The 24,691-nt window shown below is 28.0% G+C and overlaps 6 protein-coding genes across 6 annotated transcripts; all 6 read right to left on the bottom strand.

Annotated features, from left to right (window-relative positions):
• Positions 1-191: 191 nt before the first annotated feature.
• On the bottom strand, positions 192-2,709 carry LOC126232297 (histone-lysine N-methyltransferase, H3 lysine-79 specific-like). The gene is made up of 3 exons (XM_049942581.1): positions 2,522-2,709; positions 1,527-1,704; positions 192-557 (listed from the first exon to the last, which is right to left on the bottom strand). The coding sequence occupies exons 1-3, from the start codon at positions 2,707-2,709 to the stop codon at positions 192-194; spliced, it is 732 nt and encodes a 243-aa protein (XP_049798538.1).
• A 292-nt stretch (positions 2,710-3,001) lies between these two features.
• Positions 3,002-6,399, bottom strand: LOC126232295 (structural maintenance of chromosomes protein 2-like). Its single transcript, XM_049942580.1, has 6 exons — positions 6,334-6,399; positions 5,713-5,962; positions 5,376-5,571; positions 4,686-5,099; positions 3,315-3,562; positions 3,002-3,273 (listed from the first exon to the last, which is right to left on the bottom strand). Exons 1-6 carry the CDS (start codon positions 6,397-6,399, stop codon positions 3,002-3,004), a joined length of 1,446 nt encoding a protein of 481 aa, XP_049798537.1.
• A 2,227-nt stretch (positions 6,400-8,626) lies between these two features.
• LOC126232294 (golgin subfamily A member 6-like protein 7) lies at positions 8,627-12,737 on the bottom strand. Its single transcript, XM_049942579.1, has 6 exons — positions 12,726-12,737; positions 12,000-12,291; positions 11,722-11,878; positions 10,532-10,687; positions 10,016-10,151; positions 8,627-9,034 (listed from the first exon to the last, which is right to left on the bottom strand). Exons 1-6 carry the CDS (start codon positions 12,735-12,737, stop codon positions 8,627-8,629), a joined length of 1,161 nt encoding a protein of 386 aa, XP_049798536.1.
• Positions 12,738-13,322: 585 nt separating this feature from the next.
• LOC126232293 (repetitive organellar protein-like) lies at positions 13,323-17,713 on the bottom strand. Its single transcript, XM_049942578.1, has 8 exons — positions 17,648-17,713; positions 17,026-17,276; positions 16,522-16,769; positions 16,241-16,480; positions 15,783-15,928; positions 14,714-14,921; positions 14,371-14,672; positions 13,323-13,709 (listed from the first exon to the last, which is right to left on the bottom strand). The coding sequence occupies exons 1-8, from the start codon at positions 17,711-17,713 to the stop codon at positions 13,323-13,325; spliced, it is 1,848 nt and encodes a 615-aa protein (XP_049798535.1).
• A 583-nt stretch (positions 17,714-18,296) lies between these two features.
• Positions 18,297-20,814, bottom strand: LOC126232292 (histone-lysine N-methyltransferase, H3 lysine-79 specific-like). Its single transcript, XM_049942577.1, has 3 exons — positions 20,627-20,814; positions 19,632-19,809; positions 18,297-18,662 (listed from the first exon to the last, which is right to left on the bottom strand). Exons 1-3 carry the CDS (start codon positions 20,812-20,814, stop codon positions 18,297-18,299), a joined length of 732 nt encoding a protein of 243 aa, XP_049798534.1.
• Positions 20,815-21,106: 292 nt separating this feature from the next.
• Positions 21,107-24,504, bottom strand: LOC126232291 (structural maintenance of chromosomes protein 2-like). The gene is made up of 6 exons (XM_049942576.1): positions 24,439-24,504; positions 23,818-24,067; positions 23,481-23,676; positions 22,791-23,204; positions 21,420-21,667; positions 21,107-21,378 (listed from the first exon to the last, which is right to left on the bottom strand). Exons 1-6 carry the CDS (start codon positions 24,502-24,504, stop codon positions 21,107-21,109), a joined length of 1,446 nt encoding a protein of 481 aa, XP_049798533.1.
• Positions 24,505-24,691: the final 187 nt, after the last annotated feature.

Below are 24,691 nucleotides of genomic sequence, written 5' to 3'. Positions count from 1 at the left end.
ATATATCGATACTTTTCGATATATCGATACTTTTCGATATATCGATACTTTTCGATATATCGATACTTATCGATATATCGATACTTTTCGATATATCGATACTTATCGATATATCGATACTTATCGATACATTGATACTTTTCGATATCTTTTCGATACTTTTCGATATCTTTACGATACTTTTCGATATCTTAACGATACTTTTCGATATCTTTTCGATACTTTTCGATATCTTTTCGGTACTTTTCGATATCTTTTCGGTACTTGTCGATATCTTTTCGGTACTTTTCGATATCTTTTCGGTACTTTTCGATATCTTTTCGGTACTTTTCGATATCTTTTCGGTACTTTTCGATATCTTTTCGGTACTTTTCGATATCTTTTCGGTACTTTTCGATATCTTTTCGGTACTTTTCGAAATCTTTTCGGTACTTTTCGATATCTTTTCGGTACTTTTCGATATCTTTTCGGTACTTTTTGATATCTTTTCGGTACTTTTCGATATCTTTTCGGTACTTTTCGATATCTTTTCGGTACTTTTCGATATCTTTTCGGTACTTTTCAATATCTTTTCGGTACTTATCGATATATCGATACTTATCGATATATCGATACTTATCGATATATCGATACTTATCGATATATCGATACTTTTCGATACATCGATACTTATCGATATATCGATACTTATCGATATATCGATACTTTTCGATATATCGATACTTTACGATATATCGATATTTTTCGATATATCGATACTTATCGATATATCGATACTTATCGATAAATCGATACTTATCGATATATCGATACTTATCGATATATCGATACTTATCGATATATCGATTATTATCGATATATCGATACTTCTCGATATATCGATACTTTTCGATATATCGATACTTATCGATATATCGATACTTTTCGATACATCGATACTTTTCGATTTATCGATACTTATCGGTATATCGATACTTTTCGATGTATCGATACTTATCGATCGATATATCGATACTTATCGATATATCGATACTTATCGATATATGGATACTTATCGATATATCGATACTTATCGATATATCGATACTTATCGATATATCGATTATTATCGATATATCGATACTTCTCGATATATCGATACTTTTCGATATATCGATACTTATCGATATATCGATACTTCTCGATACATCGATACTTTTCGATTTATCGATACTTATCGATATATCGATACTTTTCGATGTATCGATACTTATCGATCGATATATCTATACTTATCGATATATCGATACTTATCGATATATGGATACTTATCGATATATCGATACTTTTCGATATATCGATACTTATCGATATATCGATACTTTTCGATATATCGATACTTATCGATATATCGATACTTTTCGATATATCGATACTTTTCGTTATATCGATACTTTTCGATATATCGATACTTTTCGATATATCGATACTTATCGATATATCGATACTTTTCGATATCTTTTCGATACTTATCGATATATCGATACTTTTTGATATCTTCTCGATACTTTTCGATATCTTTTCGATACTTTTCGATATCTTTTCGATACTTTTCGATATCTTTTCGATACTTTTCGATATATTTTCGGTACTTTTCGATACCTTTTCGGTACTTTTCGATATCTTTTCGGTACTTTTGGATATCTTTTCGGTACTTTTCGATATCTTTTCGGTACTTTTCGATATCTTTTCGGTACTTTTCGATATATCGGTACTTTTCGATATATCGATACTTTACGATATATCGATACTTTTCGATATATCGATACTTTTCGATATATCGACACTTTTCGATATGTCGATACTTATCGATATATCGATACTTTTCGATATATCGATACTTTTCGATATATCGATACTTATCGATATATCGATACTTTTCGATATATCGATACTTTTCGATATCTTTTCGATACTTTTCGATATCTTTTCGATACTTTTCGATATCTTTTCGATACTTTTCGATATCTTTTCGATACTTTTCATTATATATCGATAGTTTTCATTATATATCGATACTTTTCATTATATATCGATACTTTTCATTATATATCGATACTTTTGCTTATATATCGATACTTTTCCTTATATATAGATACTTTTCGATATATATCGATACTTTTCGATATCTTTTCGGTACTTATCGATATCTTTTCGGTACTTATCGATATCTTTTCGATACTTTTCGATATATCGGTACTTATCGATGTATCGGTACTTTTCGATATATCGATACTTTTCGATATATCGATACTTTTCGATATCTTATCGATACTTATCGATATATCGATACTTTTCGATATATCGATACTTTTCGATGTATCGATACTTTTAGATATATCGATACTTTTCGATATATCGATACTTTTCGATATATCGATACTTTTCGTTATATCGATACTTATCGATTTATCGATACTTATAGATTTATCGATACTTTTCGATATATCGATACTTATCGATATATCGGATATATCAATACTTATCGATATATCGATACTTTTCGATATATCGATACTTATCGATATAACGATACTTTTCGATATCTTTTCTTCGATCTTTTCGATACTTTTCGATATCTTTTCGATACTTTTCGATACTTTTCGATATCTTTTCGATACTTTTCGATATCTTTTCGATACTTTTCGATATCTTTTCGATACTTTTCATTATATATCGATACTTTTTATTATATATCGATACCTTTCATTATATATCGATACTTTTTATTATATATCGATACCTTTCATTATATATCGATACTTATCATTATATATCGATACCTATTATTATATATCGATACTTATCATTATATATCGATACTTATCATTATATATCCATACTTATCATTATATATCGATACTTTTCATTATATATCGATACTTTTCATTATATATCGATACTTTTCCTTATATATAGATACTTTTCGATATATATCGATACTTTTCGATAAATATCGATACTATTCGATACGTTTCGATATCTTTTCGGTACTTTTCGATATCTTTTCGATACTTTTCGATATCTTTTCGATATCTTTTCGATACTTTTCGATGTCTTTTCGATACTTTTCGATATCTTTTCGATACTTTTCGATATCTTTTCGATACTTATCTATAAAATTTCGATACTTATCGATAACTTTTCGATACTTGTCGATATCTTTTCGATACTTATCGATATCTTTTCGATACTTATCGATATCTTTTCGATACTTTTCATTATATATCGATACTTTTCATTATATATCGATACTTTTTATTATATATAGATACTTTTCATTATATATAAATACTTATCGATATCTTTTCGATACTTATCGATATCTTTTCGATACTTTTCGAAAATTTTTCGGTACTTTTCGATATCTTTTCGGTACTTTTCGATATCTTTTCGGTACTTTTCGATATCTTTTCGGTACTTTTGGATATCTTTTCGGTACTTTTCGATATCTTTTCGGTACTTTTCGATATCTTTTCGATACTTTTCGATATCTTTTCGGTACTTTTCGATATATCGGTACCTTTCGATATATCGATACTTTACGATATATCGATTCTTTACGATATATCGATACTTTTCGATATATCGATACTTTTCGATATATCGATACTTATCGATATATCGATACTTATCGACATATCGATACTTATCGATATATCGATACTTTTCGATATATCGATACTTATCGATATATCGATACTTTGCGATATCTTTTCGATACTTTTCGATCTTTTCGATACTTTTCGATATCTTTTCGATACTTATCGATATAACGATACTTTTCGATAGATCGATACTTATCGATATATCGATACTTATCGATATATCGATACTTTTCGATATATCGATACTTATCGATATATCGATACTTATCGATATATCGATACTTATCGACATATTGATACTTTTCGATATATCGATACTTTTCGATATCTTTTCGATACTTTTCGATATCTTTTCGGTACTTTTCGATATATCGGTACTTATCGATATATCGGTACTTTTCGATATATCGATACTTTTCGATATATCGATACTTTTCGATATATCGATACTTTTCGATATATCGATACTTTTCGATACATCGATACTTTTCGATATATCGATACTTTTCGATACATCGATACTTATCGATATATCGATACTTATCGATACTTATCGATATATCGGTACTTATCGATATATCGATACTTATCGATATATCGATATATAGATACTTATCGATACATGGATACTTATCGATATATCGATACTTTTCGATATATCGATACTATTCGATATATCCATACTTATCGATATATCGATACTTTTCGATATTTCGATACTTCTCGATATATCGATACTTATCGATATATCGATACTTATCGATATATCGATACTTTTCGATATATCGATACTTATCGATATATCGATACTTATCGATATATCGATACTTTTCGATATATCGATACTTATCGATATATCGATACTTATCGATATATCGATACTTTTCGACATATTGATACTTTTCGATATATCGATACTTTTCGATATCTTTTCGATACTTTTCGATATATCGATACTTATCGATATATCGATACTTTTCGATATCTTTTCGATACTTTTCGATATCTTTGCGATACTTTTCGATATCTTTTCAATACTTTTCGATATCTTTTCGATACTTTTCGATATCTTTTCGGTACTTTTCGATATCTTTTCGGTACTTGTCGATATCTTTTCGGTACTTGTCGATATCTTTTCGGTACTTGTCGATATCTTTTCGGTACTTTTCGATATCTTTTCGGTACTTTTCGATATCTTTTCGGTACTTTTCGATATCTTTACGGTAATTTTCGATATCTTTTCGGTACTTTTCGATATCTTTTCGGTACTTTTCGATATCTTTTCGGTACTTTTCGAAATCTTTTCGGTACTTTTCGATATCTTTTCGGTACTTTTCGATATCTTTTCGGTACTTTTCGATATCTTTTCGGTACTTTTCGATATCTTTTCGGTACTTTTCGATATCATTCCGGTACTTATCGATATCTTTTCGGTACTTTTCGATATCTTTTCTGTACTTACCGATATATCGATACTTATCGATATATCGATACTTTGCGATATATCGATACTTATCGATATATCGATACTTATCGATATATCTATACTTATCGATATATCGATACTTATCGATATATCGATACTTATCGATATATCGATACTTATCGATATATCGATACTTATCGATATATCGATACTTTTCGATATATCGATACTTTTCGATATATCGATACTTTTCGTTATATCTATAGTTTTCGATATATCGATACTTTTCGAATCATCGATACTTATCGATATATCGATACTTTTCGATATCTTTTCGATACTTATCGATATATCGATACTTTTTGATATCTTTTCGATACTTTTCGATATCTTTTCGATACTTTTCGATATCTTTTCGATACTTTTCGATATCTTTTCGGTACTTTTCGATATCTTTTCGGTACTTTTCGATATCTTTTCGGTACTTATATATCGATACTTATCATTATATATCGATACTTATCATTATATATCGATACTTTTCATTATATATCGATACTTTTAATTATATATCGATACTTTTCATTATATATAGATACTTTTCGATATATATAGATACTTTTCGATATATATAGATACTTTTCGATATATATAGATACTTTTCGATATCTTTTCGATACTTTTCGATATCTTTTCGATACTTTTCGATAACTTTTCGATACTTTTCGATATCTTTTCGATACTTTTCGATAACTTTTCGATACTTTTCGATGTCTTTTCGATACTTTTCGATATCTTTTCGAAACTTATCTATATCTTTTCGATACTTATCGATATCTTTTCGATACTTATCGATATCTTTTCGATACTTATCGATATCTTTTCGATACTTTTCACATTATATATCGATACTTTTCATTATATATCGATACTTTTTATTATATATAGATACTTTTCATTATATATAGACACTTTTCGATATCTTTTCGATACTTTTCGATATCTTTTCGATACTTTTCGATATCTTTTCGATACTTTTCGATATTATATCGCTACTTTTCGATATCTTTTCGATACTTTTCGATATCTTTTCGGTACTTTTCGATATATCGGTACTTATCGATATATCGGTACTTTTCGATATATCGATACTTTTCGATATACCGATACTTTTCGATATATCGATACTTTTCGATATATCGATACTTTTCGATATATCGATACCTCTCGATATATCGATACTTATCGATATATCGATACTTTTCGATATTTCGATACTTTTCGATATATTGATACTTTTCGATATATGGATACTTTTCGATACATCGATACTTATCGATATATCAATACTTTTCGATATATTGATACTTTTCGATATATCGATACTTCTCGTTATATCGATACTTCTCCATATATCGATACTTATCGATATATCGATACTTATCGTTATATCGATACTTATCGATATATCGATACTTATCGATATATCGATACTTATCGATATATCGATACTTTTCGATATATCGATACTTTTCGATATATCGATACTTTTCGATATATCGATACTTATCGATATATCGATACTTATCGATATATACTTATACTTATCGATATATCGATATATATATATATAAATCGATATTTCGATATATCGATACTTATTGATATATGGATACTTATCGATATATCGATACTTTTCGATATATCGATCCTTATCGATATATCGATACTTTTCGATATATCGATACTTATCGATATATCTATACTTATCGATATATCGATACTTATCGATATATCGATACTTATCGATATATCGATACTTATCGATATATCGATACTTATCGATATATCGATACTTTTCGATATATCGATACTTTTCGATATATCGATACTTTTCGTTATATCTATAGTTTTCGATATATCGATACTTTTCGAATTATCGATACTTATCGATATATCGATACTTTTCGATATCTTTTCGATACTTATCGATATATCGATACTTTTTGATATCTTTTCGATACTTTTCGATATCTTTTCGATACTTTTCGATATCTTTTCGATACTTTTCGATATCTTTTCGGTACTTTTCGATATCTTTTCGGTACTTTTCGATATCTTTTCGGTACTTATATATCGATACTTATCATTATATATCGATACTTATCATTATATATCGATACTTTTCATTATATATCGATACTTTTAATTATATATCGATACTTTTCATTATATATAGATACTTTTCGATATATATAGATACTTTTCGATATATATAGATACTTTTCGATATATATAGATACTTTTCGATATCTTTTCGATACTTTTCGATATCTTTTCGATACTTTTCGATAACTTTTCGATACTTTTCGATATCTTTTCGATACTTTTCGATAACTTTTCGATACTTTTCGATGTCTTTTCGATACTTTTCGATATCTTTTCGAAACTTATCTATATCTTTTCGATACTTATCGATATCTTTTCGATACTTATCGATATCTTTTCGATACTTATCGATATCTTTTCGATACTTTTCACATTATATATCGATACTTTTCATTATATATCGATACTTTTTATTATATATAGATACTTTTCATTATATATAGACACTTTTCGATATCTTTTCGATACTTTTCGATATCTTTTCGATACTTTTCGATATCTTTTCGATACTTTTCGATATTATATCGCTACTTTTCGATATCTTTTCGATACTTTTCGATATCTTTTCGGTACTTTTCGATATATCGGTACTTATCGATATATCGGTACTTTTCGATATATCGATACTTTTCGATATACCGATACTTTTCGATATATCGATACTTTTCGATATATCGATACTTTTCGATATATCGATACCTCTCGATATATCGATACTTATCGATATATCGATACTTTTCGATATTTCGATACTTTTCGATATATTGATACTTTTCGATATATGGATACTTTTCGATACATCGATACTTATCGATATATCAATACTTTTCGATATATTGATACTTTTCGATATATCGATACTTCTCGTTATATCGATACTTCTCCATATATCGATACTTATCGATATATCGATACTTATCGTTATATCGATACTTATCGATATATCGATACTTATCGATATATCGATACTTATCGATATATCGATACTTTTCGATATATCGATACTTTTCGATATATCGATACTTTTCGATATATCGATACTTATCGATATATCGATACTTATCGATATATACTTATACTTATCGATATATCGATATATATATATATAAATCGATATTTCGATATATCGATACTTATTGATATATGGATACTTATCGATATATCGATACTTTTCGATATATCGATCCTTATCGATATATCGATACTTTTCGATATATCGATACTTTTCGATATATCGATACTTTTCGATATATCGATACTTATCGATATATCGATACTTTTCGATATATCGATACTTATCGATATATCGATACTTATCGATACATTGATACTTTTCGATATCTTTTCGATACTTTTCGATATCTTTACGATACTTTTCGATATCTTAACGATACTTTTCGATATCTTTTCGATACTTTTCGATATCTTTTCGGTACTTTTCGATATCTTTTCGGTACTTGTCGATATCTTTTCGGTACTTTTCGATATCTTTTCGGTACTTTTCGATATCTTTTCGGTACTTTTCGATATCTTTTCGGTACTTTTCGATATCTTTTCGGTACTTTTCGATATCTTTTCGGTACTTTTCGATATATTTTCGGTACTTTTCGATATCTTTTCGGTACTTTTCGATATCTTTTCGGTACTTTTCGAAATCTTTTCGGTACTTTTCGATATCTTTTCGGTACTTTTCGATATCTTTTCGGTACTTTTTGATATCTTTTCGGTACTTTTCGATATCTTTTCGGTACTTTTCGATATCTTTTCGGTACTTTTCGATATCTTTTCGGTACTTTTCGATATCTTTTCGGTACTTATCGATATATCGATACTTATCGATATATCGATACTTATCGATATATCGATACTTATCGATATATCGATACTTTTCGATACATCGATACTTATCGATATATCGATACTTATCGATATATCGATACTTTTCGATATATCGATACTTTACGATATATCGATATTTTTCGATATATCGATACTTATCGATATATCGATACTTATCGATAAATCGATACTTATCGATATATCGATACTTATCGATATATCGATACTTATCGATATATCGATTATTATCGATATATCGATACTTCTCGATATATCGATACTTTTCGATATATCGATACTTATCGATATATCGATACTTTTCGATACATCGATACTTTTCGATTTATCGATACTTATCGATATATCGATACTTTTCGATGTATCGATACTTATCGATCGATATATCGATACTTATCGATATATCGATACTTATCGATATATGGATACTTATCGATATATCGATACTTATCGATATATCGATACTTATCGATATATCGATTATTATCGATATATCGATACTTCTCGATATATCGATACTTTTCGATATATCGATACTTATCGATATATCGATACTTTTCGATACATCGATACTTTTCGATTTATCGATACTTATCGATATATCGATACTTTTCGATGTATCGATACTTATCGATCGATATATCGATACTTATCGATATATCGATACTTATCGATATATGGATACTTATCGATATATCGATACTTATCGAAATATCGATACATATCGATATATCGATACTTATCGATAATTAACGATAATCGATACTTATCGATATATCGGTACTTTTCGATATATCGGTACTTTTCGATAAATCGATACTTATCGATATAATGATACTATTCGATATATCGATACTATTCGATATATCGATACATTTCGATATCTTTTCGATACTTTTCGATATCATTTCGATACTTTTCGATATCTTTTCGATACTTTTCGATATCTTTTCGATACTTTTCGATATCTTTTCGGTACTTTTCGATATCTTTTCGGTACTTTTCGATATCTTTCCGGTACTTTTCGATATCTTTTCGGTACTTTTCGATACCTTTTCTGTACTTATCGATATATAGATACTTATCGACATATCGATACTTATCGATGTATCGATACTTATCGATATACCGATACTTATCGATATACCGATACTTTGCGATATATCGATACTTATCGATATATCGATACTTTTCGATATATCGATACTTATCGATATATCGATACTTATCGATATATCGATACTTTTCGATATATCGATACTTTTCGATATATCGATACTTATCGATATATCGATACTTACCGATATATCGATACTTTTCGATATATCGATACTTTTCGATATATCGATACTTTTCGATATATCAATACTTTTCGATATATCGATAGTTTTCGATATATCGATACTTATCGATATATCGGATATATCGATACTTATCGATATATCGATACTTTTCGATATATCGATACTTTTCGATATATCGATACTTTTCGATATCTTTTCGATACTTTTCGATCTTTATGATACTTTTCGATATCTTTTCGATACTTTTCGATATCTTTTCGATACTTTTCGATATCTTTTCGATACTTTTCATTATATATCGATACATTTTATTATATATCGATACTTATCTTTATATATCGATACTTATCATTATATATCGATACTTATCATTATATATCGATACTTATCATTATATATCCATACTTATCATTATATATCGATACTTTTCATTATATATCGATACTTTTCATTATATATCGATAGTTTTCCTTATATATCGATACTTTTCCTTATATATAGATACTTTTCGATATATATCAATACTTTTCGATATATATCGATACTATTCGATATATATCGATACTTTTCGATATCTTTTCGGTACTTTTCGATATCTTATCGGTACTTTTCGATATCTTATCGATACTTATCGATATATCGATACTTTTCGATATATCGATACTTTTCGAAATACCGATACTTTTCGATATATCGATACTTATCGATATATCGATAGTTTTCGATGTATCGATTCTTATCGATATATCGGATATATCGATACTTTTCGATATATCGATACTTTTCTATATATCGATACTTTTCCATAAATCGATACTTCTCGATATATCGATACTTTTCGATATATCGATACTTTTCGATAAATCGATACTTATCGATATATCGATACTTATCGATATATCGATACTTATCGATATATCGATACTTTTCGATATATCGATACTTTTCGATATATCGATACTTATCGATTTATCGATACTTATCGATATATCGATATATCGATACTTATTGATATATGGATACTTATCGATATATCGATACTTTTCGATATATCGATACTTATCGATCGATATATCGATACTTATCGATATATCGATACTTATCGATATATGGATACTTATCGATATATCGATACTTTTCGATATATCGATACTTATCGATATATCGATACTTTTCGATATATCGATACTTATCGATATATCGATACTTTTCGATATATCGATACTTTTCGTTATATCGATACTTTTCGATATATCGATACTTTTCGATATATCGATACTTATCGATATATCGATACTTTTCGATATCTTTTCGATACTTATCGATATATCGATACTTTTTGATATCTTTTCGATACTTTTCGATATATTTTCGATACTTTTCGATATCTTTTCGATACTTTTCGATATCTTTTCGGTACTTTTCGATATCTTTTCGGTACTTTTCGATATCTTTTCGGTACTTATATATCGATACTTATCATTATATATCGATACTTTTAATTATATATCGATACTTTTAATTATATATCGATACTTTTCATTATATATAGATACTTTTCGATATATATATATACTTTTCGATATATATAGATACTTTTCGATATATATAGATACTTTTCGATATCTTTTCGATACTTTTCGATATCTTTTCGATACTTTTCGATATCTTTTCGATACTTTTCGATACCTTTTCGATACTTTTCGATAACTTTTCGATACTTTTCGATAACTTTTCGATACTTTTCGATGTCTTTTCGATACTTTTCGATATCTTTTTGAAACTTATCTATATCTTTTCGATACTTATCGATATCTTTTCGATACTTATCGATATCTTTTCGATACTTATCGATATCTTTTCGATACTTATCGATATCTTTTCGATACTTTTCACATTATATATCGATACTTTTCATTATATATCGATACTTTTTATTATATATAGATACTTTTCATTATATATAGACACTTTTCGATATCTTTTCGATACTTTTCGATATCTTTTCGATACTTTTCGATATCTTTTCGATACTTTTCGATATTATTTCGCTACTTTTCGATATCTTTTCGATACTTTTCGATATCTTTTCGATACTTTTCGATATCTTTTCGGTACTTTTCGATATATCGGTACTTATCGATATATCGGTACTTTTCGATATATCGATACTTTTCGATATATCGATACTTTTCGATATATCGATACTTTTCGATATATCGATACTTTTCGATACATCGATACTTTTCGATATATCGATACTTTTCGATACATCGATACTTATCGATATATCGATACTTATCGATACTTATCGATGGATACTTTTCGATACATCGATACTTATCGATATATCAATACTATTCGATATATTGATACTTTTCGATATATCGATACTTCTCGTTATATCGATACTTCTCCATATATCGATACTTATCGATATATCGATACTTATCGATATATCGATACTTATCGATATATCGATACTTATCGATATATCGATACTTATCGATATATCGATACTTATCGATATATCGATACTTTTCGATATATCGATACTTTTCGATATATCGATACTTATCGATATATCGATACTTTTCGATATTTACTTATACTTATCGATATATCGATATATATATATATATAAATCGATATTTCGATATATCGATACTTATTGATATATGGATACTTATCGATATATCGATACTTTTCGATATATCGATCCTTATCGATATATCGATACTTTTCGATATATCGATACATTTCGATATATCGATACTTTTCGATATATCGATACTTATCGATATATCGATACTTTTCGATATATCGATACTTATCGATATATCGATACTTATCGATACATTGATACTTTTCGATATCTTTTCGATACTTTTCGATATCTTTACGATACTTTTCGATATCTTAACGATACTTTTCGATATCTTTTCGATACTTTTCGATATCTTTTCGGTACTTTTCGATATCTTTTCGGTACTTGTCGATATCTTTTCGGTACTTTTCGATATCTTTTCGGTACTTTTCGATATCTTTTCGGTACTTTTCGATATCTTTTCGGTACTTTTCGATATCTTTTCGGTACTTTTCGATATATTTTCGGTACTTTTCGATATCTTTTCGGTACTTTTCGATATCTTTTCGGTACTTTTCGAAATCTTTTCGGTACTTTTCGATATCTTTTCGGTACTTTTCGATATCTTTTCGGTACTTTTTGATATCTTTTCGGTACTTTTCGATATCTTTTCGGTACTTTTCGATATCTTTTCGGTACTTTTCGATATCTTTTCGGTACTTTTCGATATCTTTTCGGTACTTATCGATATATCGATACTTATCGATATATCGATACTTATCGAATAACGATACTTTTCGATATATCGATACTTATCGATATATCGATACTTATCGATATATCGATACTTTTCGATATATCGATACTTTACGATATATCGATATTTTTCGATATATCGATACTTATCGATATATCGATACTTATCGATATATCGATACTTATCGATATATCGATACTTATCGATATATCGATACTTATCGATATATCGATACTTATCGATATATCGATACTTTTCGTTATATCGATACTTTTCGATATATCGATACTTTTCAATATATCGATACTTATCGATATATCGATACTTTTCGATATCTTTTCGATACTTATCGATATATCGATACTTTTCGATATCTTTTCGATACTTTTCGATATCTTTTCGATACTTTTCGATATCTTTTCGGTACTTTTCGATATCTTTTCGGTACTTTTCGATATCTTTTCGGTACTTATATATCGATACTTATCATTATATATCGATACTTATCATTATATATCGATACTTTTCATTATATATCGATACTTTTAATTATATATCGATACTTTTCATTATATATAGATACTTTTCGATAAATATAGATACTTTTCGATATATATAGATACTTTTCGATATATATAGATACTTTTCGATATCTTTTCGATACTTTTCGATATCTTTTCGATACTTTTCGATATCTTTTCGATATCTTTTCGATACTTTTCGATGTCTTTTCGATACTTTTCGATATCTTTTCGATACTTTTCGATATCTTTTCGATACTTATCGATGCCTTTTCGATACTTATCTATATCTTTTCGATACTTATCGATATCTTTTCGATACTTATCGATATCTTTTCGATACTTATCGATATCTTTTCGATACTTATCGATATCTTTTCGATACTTTTCATTATATATCGATACTTTTCATTATATATCGATACTTTTTATTATATATAGATACTTTTCATTATATATAGATACTTTTCGATATCTTTTCGATACTTTTCGATATCTTTTCGATACTTTTCGATATCTTTTCGATACTTTTCGATATCTTTTCGATACTTTTCGATATATTTTCGGTACTTTTCGATACCTTTTCGGTACTTTTCGATATCTTTTCGGTACTTTTGGATATCTTTTCGGTACTTTTCGATATCTTTTCGGTACTTTTCGATATCTTTTCGGTACTTTTCGATATATCGGTACTTTTCGATATATCGATACTTTACGATATATCGATACTTTTCGATATATCGATACTTTTCGATATATCGACACTTTTCGATATGTCGATACTTATCGATATATCGATACTTTTCGATACATCGATACTTTTCGATATATCGATACTTATCGATATATCGATACTTTTCGATATATCGATACTTTTCGATATCTTTTCGATACTTTTCGATATCTTTTCGATACTTTTCGATATCTTTTCGATACTTTTCGATATCTTTTCGATACTTTTCATTATATATCGATAGTTTTCATTATATATCGATACTTTTCATTATATATCGATACTTTTCATTATATATCGATACTTTTGCTTATATATCGATACTTTTCCTTATATATAGATACTTTTCGATATATATCGATACTTTTCGATATCTTTTCGGTACTTATCGATATCTTTTCGGTACTTATCGATATCTTTTCGATACTTTTCGATATATCGGTACTTATCGATGTATCGATACTTTTCGATATATCGATACTTTTCGATATATCGATACTTTTCGATATCTTATCGATACTTATCGATATATCGATACTTTTCGATATATCGATACTTTTCGATGTATCGATACTTTTAGATATATCGATACTTTTCGATATATCGATACTTTTCGATATATCGATACTTTTCGTTATATCGATACTTATCGATTTATCGATACTTATAGATTTATCGATACTTTTCGATATATCGATACTTATCGATATATCGGATATATCAATACTTATCGATATATCGATACTTTTCGATATATCGATACTTATCGATATAACGATACTTTTCGATATCTTTTCTTCGATCTTTTCGATACTTTTCGATATCTTTTCGATACTTTTCGATACTTTTCGATATCTTTTCGATACTTTTCGATATCTTTTCGATACTTTTCGATATCTTTTCGATACTTTTCATTATATATCGATACTTTTTATTATATATCGATACCTTTCATTATATATCGATACTTTTTATTATATATCGATACCTTTCATTATATATCGATACTTATCATTATATATCGATACCTATTATTATATATCGATACTTATCATTATATATCGATACTTATCATTATATATCCATACTTATCATTATATATCGATACTTTTCATTATATATCGATACTTTTCATTATATATCGATACTTTTCCTTATATATAGATACTTTTCGATATATATCGATACTTTTCGATAAATATCGATACTATTCGATACGTTTCGATATCTTTTCGGTACTTTTCGATATCTTTTCGATACTTTTCGATATCTTTTCGATATCTTTTCGATACTTTTCGATGTCTTTTCGATACTTTTCGATATCTTTTCGATACTTTTCGATATCTTTTCGATACTTATCTATAAAATTTCGATACTTATCGATAACTTTTCGATACTTGTCGATATCTTTTCGATACTTATCGATATCTTTTCGATACTTATCGATATCTTTTCGATACTTTTCATTATATATCGATACTTTTCATTATATATCGATACTTTTTATTATATATAGATACTTTTCATTATATATAAATACTTATCGATATCTTTTCGATACTTATCGATATCTTTTCGATACTTTTCGAAAATTTTTCGGTACTTTTCGATATCTTTTCGGTACTTTTCGATATCTTTTCGGTACTTTTCGATATCTTTTCGGTACTTTTGGATATCTTTTCGGTACTTTTCGATATCTTTTCGGTACTTTTCGATATCTTTTCGATACTTTTCGATATCTTTTCGGTACTTTTCGATATATCGGTACCTTTCGATATATCGATACTTTACGATATATCGATTCTTTACGATATATCGATACTTTTCGATATATCGATACTTTTCGATATATCGATACTTATCGATATATCGATACTTATCGACATATCATTATATATCGATACTTTTCATTATATATCGATACTTTTAATTATATATCGATACTTTTCATTATATATAGATACTTTTCGATATATATAGATACTTTTCGATATATATAGATACTTTTCGATATATATAGATACTTTTCGATATCTTTTCGATACTTTTCGATATCTTTTCGATACTTTTCGATATCTTTTCGATACTTTTCGATAACTTTTCGATACTTTTCGATATCTTTTCGATACTTTTCGATAACTTTTCGATACTTTTCGATGTCTTTTCGATACTTTTCGATATCTTTTCGAAACTTATCTATATCTTTTCGATACTTATCGATATCTTTTCGATACTTATCGATATCTTTTCGATACTTATCGATATCTTTTCGATACTTTTCACATTATATATCGATACTTTTCATTATATATCGATACTTTTTATTATATATAGATACTTTTCATTATATATAGACACTTTTCGATATCTTTTCGATACTTTTCGATATCTTTTCGATACTTTTCGATATCTTTTCGATACTTTTCGATATTATATCGCTACTTTTCGATATCTTTTCGATACTTTTCGATATCTTTTCGGTACTTTTCGATATATCGGTACTTATCGATATATCGGTACTTTTCGATATATCGATACTTTTCGATATACCGATACTTTTCGATATATCGATACTTTTCGATATATCGATACTTTTCGATATATCGATACCTCTCGATATATCGATACTTATCGATATATCGATACTTTTCGATATTTCGATACTTTTCGATATATTGATACTTTTCGATATATGGATACTTTTCGATACATCGATACTTATCGATATATCAATACTTTTCGATATATTGATACTTTTCGATATATCGATACTTCTCGTTATATCGATACTTCTCCATATATCGATACTTATCGATATATCGATACTTATCGATATATCGATACTTATCGATATATCGATACTTATCGATATATCGATACTTATCGATATATCGATACTTTTCGATATATCGATACTTTTCGATATATCGATACTTTTCGATATATCGATACTTATCGATATATCGATACTTATCGATATATACTTATACTTATCGATATATCGATATATATATATATAAATCGATATTTCGATATATCGATACTTATTGATATATGGATACTTATCGATATATCGATACTTTTCGATATATCGATCCTTATCGATATATCGATACTTTTCGATATATCGATACTTTTCGATATATCGATACTTTTCGATATATCGATACTTATCGATATATCGATACTTTTCGATATATCGATACTTATCGATATATCGATACTTATCGATACATTGATACTTTTCGATATCTTTTCGATACTTTTCGATATCTTTACGATACTTTTCGATATCTTAACGATACTTTTCGATATCTTTTCGATACTTTTCGATATCTTTTCGGTACTTTTCGATATCTTTTCGGTACTTGTCGATATCTTTTCGGTACTTTTCGATATCTTTTCGGTACTTTTCGATATCTTTTCGGTACTTTTCGATATCTTTTCGGTACTTTTCGATATCTTTTCGGTACTTTTCGATATCTTTTCGGTACTTTTCGATATCTTTTCGGTACTTTTCGAAATCTTTTCGGTACTTTTCGATATCTTTTCGGTACTTTTCGATATCTTTTCGGTACTTTTTGATATCTTTTCGGTACTTTTCGATATCTTTTCGGTACTTTTCGATATCTTTTCGGTACTTTTCGATATCTTTTCGGTACTTTTCAATATCTTTTCGGTACTTATCGATATATCGATACTTATCGATATATCGATACTTATCGATATATCGATACTTATCGATATATCGATACTTTTCGATACATCGATACTTATCGATATATCGATACTTATCGATATATCGATACTTTTCGATATATCGATACTTTACGATATATCGATATTTTTCGATATATCGATACTTATCGATATATCGATACTTATCGATAAATCGATACTTATCGATATATCGATACTTATCGATATATCGATACTTATCGATATATCGATTATTATCGATATATCGATACTTCTCGATATATCGATACTTTTCGATATATCGATACTTATCGATATATCGATACTTTTCGATACATCGATACTTTTCGATTTATCGATACTTATCGGTATATCGATACTTTTCGATGTATCGATACTTATCGATCGATATATCGATACTTATCGATATATCGATACTTATCGATATATGGATACTTATCGATATATCGATACTTATCGATATATCGATACTTATCGATATATCGATTATTATCGATATATCGATACTTCTCGATATATCGATACTTTTCGATATATCGATACTTATCGATATATCGATACTTCTCGATACATCGATACTTTTCGATTTATCGATACTTATCGATATATCGATACTTTTCGATGTATCGATACTTATCGATCGATATATCTATACTTATCGATATATCGATACTTATCGATATATGGATACTTATCGATATATCGATACTTTTCGATATATCGATACTTATCGATATATCGATACTTTTCGATATATCGATACTTATCGATATATCGATACTTTTCGATATATCGATACTTTTCGTTATATCGATACTTTTCGATATATCGATACTTTTCGATATATCGATACTTATCGATATATCGATACTTTTCGATATCTTTTCGATACTTATCGATATATCGATACTTTTTGATATCTTCTCGATACTTTTCGATATCTTTTCGATACTTTTCGATATCTTTTCGATACTTTTCGATATCTTTTCGATACTTTTCGATATATTTTCGGTACTTTTCGATACCTTTTCGGTACTTTTCGATATCTTTTCGGTACTTTTGGATATCTTTTCGGTACTTTTCGATATCTTTTCGGTACTTTTCGATATCTTTTCGGTACTTTTCGATATATCGGTACTTTTCGATATATCGATACTTTACGATATATCGATACTTTTCGATATATCGATACTTTTCGATATATCGACACTTTTCGATATGTCGATACTTATCGATATATCGATACTTTTCGATATATCGATACTTTTCGATATATCGATACTTATCGATATATCGATACTTTTCGATATATCGATACTTTTCGATATCTTTTCGATACTTTTCGATATCTTTTCGATACTTTTCGATATCTTTTCGATACTTTTCGATATCTTTTCGATACTTTTCATTATATATCGATAGTTTTCATTATATATCGATACTTTTCATTATATATCGATACTTTTCATTATATATCGATACTTTTGCTTATATATCGATACTTTTCCTTATATATAGATACTTTTCGATATATATCGATACTTTTCGATATCTTTTCGGTACTTATCGATATCTTTTCGGTACTTATCGATATCTTTTCGATACTTTTCGATATATCGGTACTTATCGATGTATCGGTACTTTTCGATATATCGATACTTTTCGATATATCGATACTTTTCGATATCTTATCGATACTTATCGATATATCGATACTTTTCGATATATCGATACTTTTCGATGTATCGATACTTTTAGATATATCGATACTTTTCGATATATCGATACTTTTCGATATATCGATACTTTTCGTTATATCGATACTTATCGATTTATCGATACTTATAGATTTATCGATACTTTTCGATATATCGATACTTATCGATATATCGGATATATCAATACTTATCGATATATCGATACTTTTCGATATATCGATACTTATCGATATAACGATACTTTTCGATATCTTTTCTTCGATCTTTTCGATACTTTTCGATATCTTTTCGATACTTTTCGATACTTTTCGATATCTTTTCGATACTTTTCGATATCTTTTCGATACTTTTCGATATCTTTTCGATACTTTTCATTATATATCGATACTTTTTATTATATATCGATACCTTTCATTATATATCGATACTTTTTATTATATATCGATACCTTTCATTATATATCGATACTTATCATTATATATCGATACCTATTATTATATATCGATACTTATCATTATATATCGATACTTATCATTATATATCCATACTTATCATTATATATCGATACTTTTCATTATATATCGATACTTTTCATTATATATCGATACTTTTCCTTATATATAGATACTTTTCGATATATATCGATACTTTTCGATAAATATCGATACTATTCGATACGTTTCGATATCTTTTCGGTACTTTTCGATATCTTTTCGATACTTTTCGATATCTTTTCGATATCTTTTCGATACTTTTCGATGTCTTTTCGATACTTTTCGATATCTTTTCGATACTTTTCGATATCTTTTCGATACTTATCTATAAAATTTCGATACTTATCGATAACTTTTCGATACTTGTCGATATCTTTTCGATACTTATCGATATCTTTTCGATACTTATCGATATCTTTTCGATACTTTTCATTATATATCGATACTTTTCATTATATATCGATACTTTTTATTATATATAGATACTTTTCATTATATATAAATACTTATCGATATCTTTTCGATACTTATCGATATCTTTTCGATACTTTTCGAAAATTTTTCGGTACTTTTCGATATCTTTTCGGTACTTTTCGATATCTTTTCGGTACTTTTCGATATCTTTTCGGTACTTTTGGATATCTTTTCGGTACTTTTCGATATCTTTTCGGTACTTTTCGATATCTTTTCGATACTTTTCGATATCTTTTCGGTACTTTTCGATATATCGGTACCTTTCGATATATCGATACTTTACGATATATCGATTCTTTACGATATATCGATACTTTTCGATATATCGATACTTTTCGATATATCGATACTTATCGATATATCGATACTTATCGACATATCGATACTTATCGATATATCGATACTTTTCGATATATCGATACTTATCGATATATCGATACTTTGCGATATCTTTTCGATACTTTTCGATCTTTTCGATACTTTTCGATATCTTTTCGATACTTATCGATATAACGATACTTTTCGATAGATCGATACTTATCGATATATCGATACTTATCGATATATCGATACTTTTCGATATATCGATACTTATCGATATATCGATACTTATCGATATATCGATACTTATCGACATATTGATACTTTTCGATATATCGATACTTTTCGATATCTTTTCGATACTTTTCGATATCTTTTCGGTACTTTTCGATATATCGGTACTTATCGATATATCGGTACTTTTCGATATATCGATACTTTTCGATATATCGATACTTTTCGATATATCGATACTTTTCGATATATCGATACTTTTCGATACATCGATACTTTTCGATATATCGATACTTTTCGATACATCGATACTTATCGATATATCGATACTTATCGATACTTATCGATATATCGGTACTTATCGATATATCGATACTTATCGATATATCGATATATAGATACTTATCGATACATGGATACTTATCGATATATCGATACTTTTCGATATATCGATACTATTCGATATATCCATACTTATCGATATATCGATACTTTTCGATATTTCGATACTTCTCGATATATCGATACTTATCGATATATCGATACTTATCGATATATCGATACTTTTCGATATATCGATACTTATCGATATATCGATACTTATCGATATATCGATACTTTTCGATATATCGATACTTATCGATATATCGATACTTATCGATATATCGATACTTTTCGACATATTGATACTTTTCGATATATCGATACTTTTCGATATCTTTTCGATACTTTTCGATATATCGATACTTATCGATATATCGATACTTTTCGATATCTTTTCGATACTTTTCGATATCTTTGCGATACTTTTCGATATCTTTTCAATACTTTTCGATATCTTTTCGATACTTTTCGATATCTTTTCGGTACTTTTCGATATCTTTTCGGTACTTGTCGATATCTTTTCGGTACTTGTCGATATCTTTTCGGTACTTGTCGATATCTTTTCGGTACTTTTCGATATCTTTTCGGTACTTTTCGATATCTTTTCGGTACTTTTCGATATCTTTACGGTAATTTTCGATATCTTTTCGGTACTTTTCGATATCTTTTCGGTACTTTTCGATATCTTTTCGGTACTTTTCGAAATCTTTTCGGTACTTTTCGATATCTTTTCGGTACTTTTCGATATCTTTTCGGTACTTTTCGATATCTTTTCGGTACTTTTCGATATCTTTTCGGTACTTTTCGATATCATTCCGGTACTTATCGATATCTTTTCGGTACTTTTCGATATCTTTTCTGTACTTACCGATATATCGATACTTATCGATATATCGATACTTTGCGATATATCGATACTTATCGATATATCGATACTTATCGATATATCTATACTTATCGATATATCGATACTTATCGATATATCGATACTTATCGATATATCGATACTTATCGATATATCGATACTTATCGATATATCGATACTTTTCGATATATCGATACTTTTCGATATATCGATACTTTTCGTTATATCTATAGTTTTCGATATATCGATACTTTTCGAATCATCGATACTTATCGATATATCGATACTTTTCGATATCTTTTCGATACTTATCGATATATCGATACTTTTTGATATCTTTTCGATACTTTTCGATATCTTTTCGATACTTTTCGATATCTTTTCGATACTTTTCGATATCTTTTCGGTACTTTTCGATATCTTTTCGGTACTTTTCGATATCTTTTCGGTACTTATATATCGATACTTATCATTATATATCGATACTTATCATTATATATCGATACTTTTCATTATATATCGATACTTTTAATTATATATCGATACTTTTCATTATATATAGATACTTTTCGATATATATAGATACTTTTCGATATATATAGATACTTTTCGATATATATAGATACTTTTCGATATCTTTTCGATACTTTTCGATATCTTTTCGATACTTTTCGATAACTTTTCGATACTTTTCGATATCTTTTCGATACTTTTCGATAACTTTTCGATACTTTTCGATGTCTTTTCGATACTTTTCGATATCTTTTCGAAACTTATCTATATCTTTTCGATACTTATCGATATCTTTTCGATACTTATCGATATCTTTTCGATACTTATCGATATCTTTTCGATACTTTTCACATTATATATCGATACTTTTCATTATATATCGATACTTTTTATTATATATAGATACTTTTCATTATATATAGACACTTTTCGATATCTTTTCGATACTTTTCGATATCTTTTCGATACTTTTCGATATCTTTTCGATACTTTTCGATATTATATCGCTACTTTTCGATATCTTTTCGATACTTTTCGATATCTTTTCGGTACTTTTCGATATATCGGTACTTATCGATATATCGGTACTTTTCGATATATCGATACTTTTCGATATACCGATACTTTTCGATATATCGATACTTTTCGATATATCGATACTTTTCGATATATCGATACCTCTCGATATATCGATACTTATCGATATATCGATACTTTTCGATATTTCGATACTTTTCGATATATTGATACTTTTCGATATATGGATACTTTTCGATACATCGATACTTATCGATATATCAATACTTTTCGATATATTGATACTTTTCGATATATCGATACTTCTCGTTATATCGATACTTCTCCATATATCGATACTTATCGATATATCGATACTTATCGTTATATCGATACTTATCGATATATCGATACTTATCGATATATCGATACTTATCGATATATCGATACT

This window comes from Schistocerca nitens, unplaced genomic scaffold (genome assembly GCF_023898315.1).
Source record: "Schistocerca nitens isolate TAMUIC-IGC-003100 unplaced genomic scaffold, iqSchNite1.1 HiC_scaffold_468, whole genome shotgun sequence".
NCBI lineage: Eukaryota > Metazoa > Arthropoda > Insecta > Orthoptera > Acrididae > Schistocerca > Schistocerca nitens.
The sequence above is the reverse complement of the archived record's forward strand: the minus strand, read 5'-3'. Positions and strand labels throughout refer to the sequence as shown.